Here is a 10,751-nt window from a genome sequence, read left to right on the forward strand (position 1 = left end):
CAAGAATCTTTGTAGTTTAACTGTCCTCATCTCTAAAATAAATGTCAGAATGCATGTGTGAAATAGTCACAAAGATCTTACATGATCATATCCACACAGGAAAATAAGTAGAGGTCTCGGATTAAAAGTGAATTTATATACATGTTAAAAAAAACAACAACATACAAATACGCCCCATCTTTCATTTCAGAAGACAATAAATACAGTAAAAATACAGTTCAAATAATGTTTGAGTGAAGATGTCCATCAGTGTATTGGTGTATTTCCACAGAACATCCCAAGATAAAAGTCCAGCTCCTCTATCTTAGGTGAACAGGGAGCAGTACAGGATTGTGCATTCAGAGCGGCTGCTTCATATACCACGTTCCCAGTAATTATCAAAATATACTACTCTAATAAGCAATCTTAAAATATTAAGACTATGGAACTATTCACCCGACAGCAGTCCAGAAAGTGGTACTTTGTTACAGAAAAGAATGACTCTTTAAATGATCTAGTGTTAGTAACAGTAGCACTGATCTTGCCATGTCTGTTTCTTTGCATGTTTAGTTCATTTGGTGTCATATGCATCCAAATCTCATATCAACAGTGAAAAACCAGGTTTGGCCACAAATGCAGTCTTGTACTTCTAATTCAGTGCAGCAATGTTAAGTGGTAAACCTGTTTTCCATATCCATATCCAGTACACAAGTCTGCTTTACAATGGATCATGGGCTGCAGTAGAAACTGTCTGACTGTTGGGATTCCCATTCGTCAGCCCACCACCCGTATCGGACTTAGACTGTTTTAAAGCCTTGGTTTTGAATTTCAATCCATGGCCTGTAACCCAACAATGAACAGAGAGCAAACAGTTAAGTCTTATAGAAGTGGTAGGACATTACAAGTTACATGCTGGTAAGATTATATCATAACAATAGTGTTTTAATTTAAACATTCTTAGAAGTTGATGCTCAATATTTACACAATGATAAAATGCCCAATGGCCCATTCCTTACAGTATTAAATCACTAAACATCTCCGAACTAACTTGCTCACTTGTGAAGCTATTGTGAGTTTTACTGATCAAGTCACTGTGCGGTTCATCCACAGTGAAACAGCTGCTTGATATACTAACCAGGACAATCAGCCACTTCCTTGAAAGCCTTCCTCTTGCAGCAGCCACGGCACAAGTTGAACACGCATTTATTCCCCTGTAGAGGGTGTAGAATCAAATTAATTTACCTTGTGTCCATCTGTGAATTTAAGATTTTTAACGAGTACATTATACCATTAAAATCATCAGATGAAAGAAAAGATCATCAAAAATCTTACTTTAGGGTTTCCACATTGCTCACACTTGATGTATTTTGCTGCAGAACACAAGGATGCAAAGGCAATGTTATTTACCTCAATCAATATATGTTAGCCAATATATTAAGGATAATATACAACCATTTAGAAGTTTGGGGTCTGTATTATTTTTCATAGAAAATAATATTTTTATTCAGAAAGGACACATTAAATTGATCAAAAGTGACAGTAAAGACCGTTTATAGTGTTACAAATGATTTCCATTTAAATTTTAGTACCCAGAAAAAAAATGTCTCACGGTTTCCACAAAAAATAATATTAAGCAGCACAACTGTTTCCAACAGGGATAATAAATGTTTCTTGATCAGCATATTAGCATGGTTTTTGAAGGATCATGTGACACTGAATAAAATAAACCTTACTGACCCCAAACTTCTGAATGGTAGTTCATGTCTAATAAAATAATAAACATTTTTTTCCATATCATTTTTTGTCATTGTATTTTTTTCTATTTTATTATTCAAAGGTTACAATAATGTGCACTGTGCCATCGCCCCATTAGGTCAGTGGGCTTTGGCAAATATTGGGAAAAGATTTATCCTTACGTTTCAGCTCTGGACAGAAGTTCTTGTGGGGGTTGCGGGCTTTCTTCTTCTGCTTGTTCTTGGAGAGTGAGTCATTGGGTCCATCGCTGTCCTCCAGCGCCCTCTTTACACTCACAGCTTTGGTTTCTGATGCTTTCTGCCCATTTTCAGCGTTTGGATCCTTGGGCCTGCAAAATATACCAGCTTCACAATCAGGTTCCAATGTTATATTCAAACTAGTTTATGTCTATCATGGACAGAAATTATTTCTTTGGCCCATTCAGTAATATTTTTAAAAGATGCTCTCAGCGACTCTTTCTTCTCAGACAGCTTAGTGGTCCTGGTGTTAGTAAGCACATTCTCGAACTTGTGTATATATCCATTGTTGAAAGTGTTTTAACGTTTCATCTTTCTGTCTGGTATGAGCATCTAAATTGCAGACTCAAGAACAAACTTTCCAGAATTGTATCCTTATAATTGGCAGGCCTCAGAATCAATTAACACAACTTTACTTAGAAAGGACAAAGGTGGCGGCGAGAGTTATTCTTGCAGATGGCTCTCATCCTCTTTTCAGCCAGTTTGAGCTCTTGAAGTCAGGTAGACATTATAGAGTTCCCCTAGCAAATAAAAATGTGTATAAGAGGTCCTTTATCCCCAATGCAATTAGAATCATTAATTCAGCAACTTTTTAATTAAGCAGTGTGTAAGGCTTGAATTGTATCCATTTTTTCTTTGTGTTGTGTGTGTAACGTGACTAGTTATTGTGATTTTATTTTATTTGTATGTTGTTATTAATTTTGTTGTGTTGGTGAGCCAAAGACAATTTTCCACTCAGGTGGACAATAAAGTTGTACATTAAATATTAAACATTAAGTGTCAAAGATTATGACTGATATTATACTGTTTTGTTGAGACCACAGAAATGCTATATTTGTGATAGTTTCTTCATGTTCACACAAGACCCAATCAGAAAACATGTCCTCACGGTGGTCTGACGTAGGGTTGACAGATCCAGTGAGGGAAGGGAAGTCCAGTCCGAGTCCATTCTGATTCATCTTTAGCCATCTCCTCCTGTAACAGTAAAATTAAAATTAAACTCTCTCAAACTCTGTAAATATTTCTATCTGAATAAAGTTGGACTATGATGAATTTGTAATCAACAAAGTTCCTTTACCTGGCAACGTTGTTTCAGCTGTCTGTTGACCTCTGCAATCCCAGCTACGTTTTTCGCTTTGGCCAGCTCCTCCCTCAGGTCTTGATGTATCTGTAAGCTGTTGTAATAGAGAGAGACACTTAATATTATTATTATTATTATTATAATAATAATACAATTCACCAGTCATCACCTTCCTGTTTGGGGTCAGCAAGATTTTTAAATGTTTTTGAAAAAAGTCTTTATGCTCAACAAGGCTGCATTAAAAACAGTAATACTGTAAAAAATAAATATTTTCCACTGTACTACATTTTACAGAGTAAATTATTCCACTGATGTCAAAGCTGAATTTTCAATTGCTATTACTTCAGTCTTCAGTGTCACATCTGACAGAAAGAAACATTTCTTATTATCAACGTTGAAAACAGTTGTACTGCTTAATATTTCTGTGAAAACTGTGATACATTTTTTCAGGATTTCTTGATTCATATAAAGTTCAGAAAAACTGCATAATGTAACTTAACTATGTTTACTGTCACTGCATGTGCCCTTGCTGAATAAACGTACTAATTTCTTAAAATCTTACTAACCCCAAACTTTTGAATGATAGCACTTAAAGAACTCTCTCAATTAATTAAGTGACTACAATCTCAAGCGAAATATCAGTGTCAAGTATCAAATGTGAAGGAACTCACGTGTGGTGCCACAGTTTGAAGATGTGAGCACGGACGTAAGACAGACTGCAGGGTGGGTGTTTCCCCACAGCCTCCAGGTACTCCTCAGCCATCTCCCACACAGGTGGACTACGGCCTTCAAACAGAGCAGGATTGTGGAGATTCCCTTCTGTAAATGTAACGAGTTCATATTTTTCTATTACTGCATTAAGAAATATCAAATCGTGAGCATTTCTGTACAAGCACGTTCATGAATCTTGTCTTTGTATGCGTTACCTGCACTCATGACACCTTGTACTCCAGTCTCCTCCATGCAGCACTGAACATCACTCAGGTGCTGGATGTTTCCATTGGCGAAAACAGGAATGTTTACAGCCTCCCTACACAAACACAGGAAAAGGTACACCATCAGGACAAAACACTAAGAACAGTCAGCACCAGTAGCAAGTGTTGCATCTCTTACCGTACAGCTTTGATGTGCTTCCAACTTGCAATGCCAGTCAAAGCCCCCTTTTGATCTTTAGTTCTACCATGAACTGTGAGGAGCTGGAAAAAAAAAAAAAAAGATACTAAACCATCAGCAGCTGGTTTACGAATATATGAATCACATAAGATTGAGATTTGAGGTAATGTAGTGGATTTACAACTGGTATAACAAACATTTACAGATCAATTCCAGGTTGGAGAGACATGAGCCTCACTCCCTCACAAGGGCTCCTGAGATAGGTGCTTAATCCTAGGTTGCTCCACGTGCACTTTAGATAAAAGTGTATCTGCTATATGATAAGCAAGGGGAACACTTTACCTGGCATCCAGCCTTTTCCAGCATTTTGGCATACTTCACAGTTTTCTCAATCTCTGGGAAGACCCGGATTTTGCAAGTAATGGGCACGGAGAGTTTTTCATCGGCCAGTTTAACTGTAAACGACAGCACCTGAATAAGACCATTCTCCACACGCTTCACATCTGCACTGAGCTATTAGAATAAGACAACTTACTCATTTTCTCAAGAAGGTCCCACTCATCTTGAAGAAACACACCATAATGGCCTAGGAGAGAATTTATAAATGAGCCATAATGGGGAAACAGGGATGCATTTTGCTAAAATTCGAGATTTCAGCGAATACATGAAGCAAATATTTTTAGAACCAAACTTCATGTTAAGACACTACTGCTTAAAGTTTTGGAGTCAGTATGATTTTTTAAAAATGTTTTTAAAAGAAGTCTCTTATGCTCACTAAGGGTGTACTTATTAGATCAAAAATACAGTTAAAACAGTAATCCCAGGTGAAAAAATTACATTTACATGACATACTTAAAGTGTATACTCTATTTTCACACACTAATTTTGTACCTAATATACTAAAAATGATTCTACAGTACCTCTTAAGATCATCCAAGTGCACTTAACTGTACTATTTTGGGACACCATGAATATGAACTAAAATGCACTTTTAACATACTATCTCTGTAGTACACTTGAGTGTACTAGTGTATGAAAGATTGGTTCAAGTGTACTACAAGTGGTAACTAAATACATTTTTTAAATACAGATATAGTATGTTAAAAGTGCATTTTAGTTTATATTCATGGTGTCCCAAAATAGCACATCCGAGTACACATGCTGTATATGATCTTAAGTTTATCTTAAGAAGTACTAAAGAATCATTTTTAGTAAATTAAGGACAAAATTAGTGTGTGAAAGTAGAGCATTTCAAATACATTATGGAAGTGTACTTTTTTTCCACCTGGGATACTGTTAAATATTATAACAATTTAAAATTATTGTAATATATTTTAATATATTTTAAACATAATTTATTCCTCTGATGGCAAAGCTGAATTTTCAGCATAATTACTCCAGTCTTCAATGTCACATGATCCTTCACAAATCATTTTAATATGCTTATTTGATGTTTTTTGAAAGAAAATGTATTATCATTATCAATGTTGAAATCAGTTGTGCTGGTAATATGTTTGCTGGAACGTTTAATGCTTTTTATTCAGGATTCTTCAATAAACGGAAATAAAGCAGAAATCTTTTGCAACATTTTACTGCATTCTTGCTGGAAAAAAAATATCTTATACATTTACATTTAGTCATTTAGCAGACGCTTTTATCCAAAGTGACTTAATGAGGACAATGGAAGCAATCAAAACCAACAAAAGAGCAACAACATGCAAGTGCTATAACAAGTCTCGGTTAGCCTAATGCAGAAAAAAGAAAACAAGAAACAAGTAGATTTTTAAAGAAAACAAGTAGATAGAATATAGAAAAAATAAACCTTATACATTTTCTTCTTATAAATGGTGGTCTATCTCTCACATACAACAGAAATGAAGCGTCAGCTGAGTTTTGGGTACCTCTTTTTGCAATCATCTGAGGGCAACCCAAATTCAGATCGATGGCATCACAGTAATCCTGGGCAAGTAGAGCAGCCTGGATAAACACCTCTGGATCATTGGCACAGAACTGTAAGGGGACACCAGTGAATAATTTACACTCTGTATGAACACAGTCCTCTCTGTCACCTCATGATGCCAAACAAGACGGAGCCCACCTGTGTGATGAGGGGTCGGTCCTCCTGGTGGACCTCGTTGTACAGGTTCTCTCGCCGGTAGTTGGCATCCCTGACGAACACCTGTGCGTGCAGCATGGGAGTGTAGCAGAGCTCTGCACCGTGTCTGCGGCTCAGCAGCCTCCAGGCCAGCTCGCTCTGCTCCACCATGGGTGCCACCACATAGCGCGCACCCTTCAGAGTGCTCCTCCAAAACTCGAACCCACGGGGTTTCGCCATGCTGCCTGCACAAGATGAAATCCAGAGCTGGGTAGGAACTGATTACATGTAATCTGAATGACCTAATCAGATTAAAAAAATTAAGTACTTGTAATTAGATTAAATTACATTTCAAAATACTATGTTTTTTTTATAGATTACATGATTACATATTATTTACACAATAGCAAAATTTATTCATAATTATTGAGTCTCCCTAATTCCTCTATTTCATCTTTTAAAATTCCCTTTCTAAAAAAGCCTACCGCTTATATACACTCAAAGTCTTTTGAATCGGTAACGAGTTACAATTTGTAAGTAATCTACCCAGCTCTGATTAAATCACTACGCAAAATCATAAATTCACAAACATGGACCCTACTCTAAATTAGCACAGCACCTACCTTGACTGTACCCCCTAAAATTAACATTAACACGTTAGTGTTATTAGCACTAATTTGGATCATCTAATTTAGTTCATCACTAAACATTTTGGAAAGGTGTTTCAGCAACAGAAACTAAAGAGTCTGAGACCACGGAACGATTTGTGTTACATATCTGAAGAAATAAAGCGTGAAGGACAAACACATTAACAGAGCTTAACTAGAAGATGCCATTAGCTGTCATTCTTTTAAAACGGACTGTATTGAGAGCAAAATACTTACAGTAGTTTACGATCCAGCCACAGACAGCAGCTCTGTGCGGCACATGAAGTGTTGTGAGTGTCGCGGTGAAATACATCCGTGAGGAAACGATAAACCTATTGATTATTCCGGGATTATGACAAAATACAATATATCACACCGTTCGGAATAACTACTGAGTGGGTTGTAAATTATGTTTTTGTTCAAATGTAAAAATCAGTCATGTTCATCTTTAGAATGTATAGATATATTCTTTGTATGTGATCGAGTTCGCAAATACGCAACATCCATTTTTGCGCAAGGTCAGTGTAAAGCAATTCAGTAAGACAATCTGGAGTATAGAATCCTAAAAATCTGTTTTCTTTCCATTTTTTTTTGAAAATCATAGATTGAAATCATAGATTTACGTCCGCACTATAATTGATCACTAGATGTCAGTGTTGACCGAATCATTCTGTAGGGATACGCTGTGTTGCGTTCAGTCACGTTTTCTTTCTTTCTATTTTTAGCCCTGTGTTTAGTGTACTTTTTAGATCTTTGCCATGAATTCACGATTAGTTATTAAAAAGATACAGGATGTTTAGATGACTTCATAAATGAATGAATGAATAAATAAATAAATAAGACAACGTTTCAATAAAGATTAAGTACCACATTGTTCTGGTAAACAAACAAGTAAAACCAAACACACACACACACACACACACGCACACATTACCATGTTTTATGGGGATAATTCATAGACATATTGGTTTTTATACTGTACAGAGTATTTTCTATCCCTTACCCTACCCCTAAACCTACCCCTCACAAAAGCTGCTGGCATTTTAAGATTTTTAAAAAACTTAATTCTGTATAATTTATAAGCTTGTTTCCCCATGAGGACCAAAAATGTCCCCCCAAGAACAAGAATTTTGAATATTGGCATCTATGTGGGGACATTTTGTCCCCATGTAGGGTATAACTGTACAACACACACACACACACACACACACACGTATGTGCTATTTTTACTATTCATTATACAAAACAAAAATAGTAAATTTTCTACAGTCTGGCCCCTTAAACATGCTGATTACTATGATAGTGTACAATGGGGCCCCTAGGGTAAAAGGCCCCCTGGAAGTAGTTTTCTCCTAGAATAATGTATGGCTGCAAACACGCTGTAAGTAATAAGCAGTAACACTACTTACTGTCCTGAACACTTGTAGTATGGCTGATGTTGGGTCTATTGACTGCTTCAATCACATGAGGTTTATTTGTGAAAAACATGAACTAAAATTGCATGTCTCAGATGTGCACGTTCATTAACTAATAGAAGAATAAGGCAAAAGTTATTATAAAATACATTAAATATTATTAAATGACAAAATATTCAGAATTAATCATGAAAAAAATATTTTTACCAAATAGATTTGTATTTTTCGAATATACTTCTTTATTTTTCTAATATACAGTCTTCAGAGCAGTTTTATTGTAATAAAACAATATGTATTGTTAAATACATCATATTGACTTGAATACATCATTGTATTAAGAAGCACTTTGAGACGTGTTGTTTTCAAGGAAGTTCATTAATGTAGAATGCCTATGTTATCTTGACACTTCTCTTTATTAATAATAGAATCAACAGGCATGCAATTGTTTCCTCGTGTTTCAGGACATTTGTGTTGACAGAGCACTGGCGAACACACTTTACAGAAAGTACCAGTTAAGCTAGAATCTACAGAAGAACATTCCCATTTTGTCAACTCTTTGTTGTGAATGTATTTGTTTTCCTCTGTTTAGATCTTGTGTTGTTTATCACTGCAGTAATACAGTGTGTTGGAGCTAGAGCTCTGGAAATCTGGTATGGCTGTTAGAGTGGGCGTTCACAGACTTTCCTGGCGCATTGCTCTCAACGTGACTGAGCACATGCAGTGGAAAGCTGAGTAATTCAGTCATGTGACTCTCAGCTATACAGCCTCAAGCATTGGCTCTGCTCTGACCAATCATGCTCCACTAAATACAACATCAGCTTCTGTGGGCGTTATCAGACAAAAATTATCATGTTTCAGAAAAGTGGCTCAAAATACTTAGAAAAGTTGTTTTTCAAAACATACTGCGAAGAAAAATGCTCTTATAATTGTTTTGTAATAAATGTATTGTTCTCTCACCTAACACATTAGGACAGTTTACAGCATCTTGTCACATTGTACAGCTGCATCTCTAAACATGACTTTATTCAATATGAATTAAATGAAGCTTACATTTGAACTTTAAAAAGGCTATTAGAAGTATCTGTAATTTAAATACATGGCAGGCAAAAAAATGTGCACCAATGAGTCATTATCTGCATAAGTTCCTGTAACAATTGTCTATTTCCACTTCCTTATAGGCTTCATATTGAAATGAGTAAATATTCTGCTTTATTGTTGTTGTTTTAGTGTTATCCATTTTAGGCGATAATTTACTGTGAAGAATCATGTTGTGAATATATTCAGTTTGACAGATTGTATGCTTTCTTTGATATGAAATGTTATTATTAATGTTTCAGTCTATGGCCTCAGACAACTCTCTCCATAACTTTCAGAATAATTTTTGCATATCAATGCTTTGCTTGTGTAAGTCAAGTGAAATTTAGATGATTTTTTAGAAGATTGGCTTTTTAAATATTTTAATAATGCAGGTGCTCATAAGCATGTCTACTGTAATAAATAAACAAAGGATATAAACCACTTTAAACCCAATCGATATTAATTTTACAATTGTTTCCAGGAACCACTGTGCACCTATTATCTCCGTCTTGAGTCTATTTTCATTTGATTACATAAAGAGAGATAAGATGTCAGTTACGTGTTTAACATAAGTTTCGACTTCACAAACTGGTTTTGCAAGTTATCTTCCTGAAACATCATCATGAACACACCCAGTAAACACCCGCAGATGTAAACTTTGGCATTTTCAGTGCTGAACTAAGTAGACTACAATAGTGAAACAATAAATCTAATTCAGCAATGACATATTTAGCTGGCTTACATATATGTGACCCTGGACCACAAAACCAGTCATAAGTAGCACGGGTATATTTGTAGCAATAGCCAAAAATACATTGTATGGGCCAAAATTATCGATTTTTCTTTTATGCCAAAAATCATTAGGATATTTACATTTAGTCATTTAGCAGACGGTTTTATCCAAAGCGACTTACAAATGAGGACAATGGAAGCAATCAAAATCAACAAAAGAGCAACGATATGCAAGTGCTATGACAAGTCTCATTAAGCCTAACGCAGCACACGTAGCAAGGTTGTTTTTTTAAAATTATATAATACATAAAAAGAAAACAGATATAATAGAGTGTTAGAGGCCTTTTGTGCTTTTGTTAATTGTATAACAAATAAAAAGAAAACAGATACAATACAAAAAGATTAGAAAAGCTAGTGTGAGTTTAAAAAAAATTAAAAATAAAATAATAATAATAATAATAATAATAATAATAAGTAAAGATCATGTGCCATGAAGATATTTAGTAGATTTCCTATCATAAATATATCCAAACTTAATTTTTGATTAATATGCATTGCTAAGAACTTCATTTGGACATCTTCAAAGGCGATTTTCTCAATATTTTGATTTTTTTTTGCACC

The 10,751-nt window shown here is 35.3% G+C and overlaps 1 protein-coding gene across 2 annotated transcripts; it reads right to left on the bottom strand.

Annotated features, from left to right (window-relative positions):
- Positions 1 to 116: 116 nt before the first annotated feature.
- On the bottom strand, positions 117 to 7,278 carry dus1l (dihydrouridine synthase 1-like (S. cerevisiae)). 2 transcript variants are annotated; one of them, XM_058770285.1, is made up of 14 exons: positions 7,144 to 7,278; positions 6,263 to 6,504; positions 6,066 to 6,174; positions 4,700 to 4,750; positions 4,507 to 4,619; positions 4,165 to 4,247; positions 3,978 to 4,081; positions 3,723 to 3,870; positions 3,049 to 3,145; positions 2,860 to 2,945; positions 1,896 to 2,062; positions 1,312 to 1,349; positions 1,115 to 1,190; positions 117 to 819 (listed from the first exon to the last, which is right to left on the bottom strand). In XM_058770285.1, exons 1-14 carry the CDS (start codon positions 7,217 to 7,219, stop codon positions 698 to 700), a joined length of 1,512 nt encoding a protein of 503 aa, XP_058626268.1. In that variant the 5' UTR covers positions 7,220 to 7,278; the 3' UTR covers positions 117 to 697. The 2 variants fall into 2 exon arrangements, with proteins under 2 accessions (XP_058626268.1, XP_058626269.1); XM_058770286.1 differs by having other exon boundaries at positions 6,263 to 6,561; positions 7,144 to 7,232.
- Between the last annotated feature and the right edge of the window lie 3,473 nt (positions 7,279 to 10,751).

The sequence above is a fragment of the Onychostoma macrolepis genome, chromosome 03 (assembly GCF_012432095.1).
Source record: "Onychostoma macrolepis isolate SWU-2019 chromosome 03, ASM1243209v1, whole genome shotgun sequence".
NCBI classification, from domain to species: Eukaryota; Metazoa; Chordata; class Actinopteri; order Cypriniformes; family Cyprinidae; genus Onychostoma; species Onychostoma macrolepis.

Bases quoted from the DNA above. Each gene is read 5' to 3' on its own strand.
- dus1l (XM_058770285.1), bottom strand. From the start codon at position 7,219: ATGTATTTCACCGCGACACTCACAACACTTCATGTGCCGCACAGAGCT. The intron at 6,175-6,262 runs GTGGGCTCCGTC...GTCCCCTTACAG, and splicing joins ACCGACCCCTCATCACACAG to TTCTGTGCCAATGATCCAGA. The intron at 4,248-4,506 runs GTAAAGTGTTCC...TTTTTTTTCCAG, and splicing joins TGGAAAAGGCTGGATGCCAG to CTCCTCACAGTTCATGGTAG.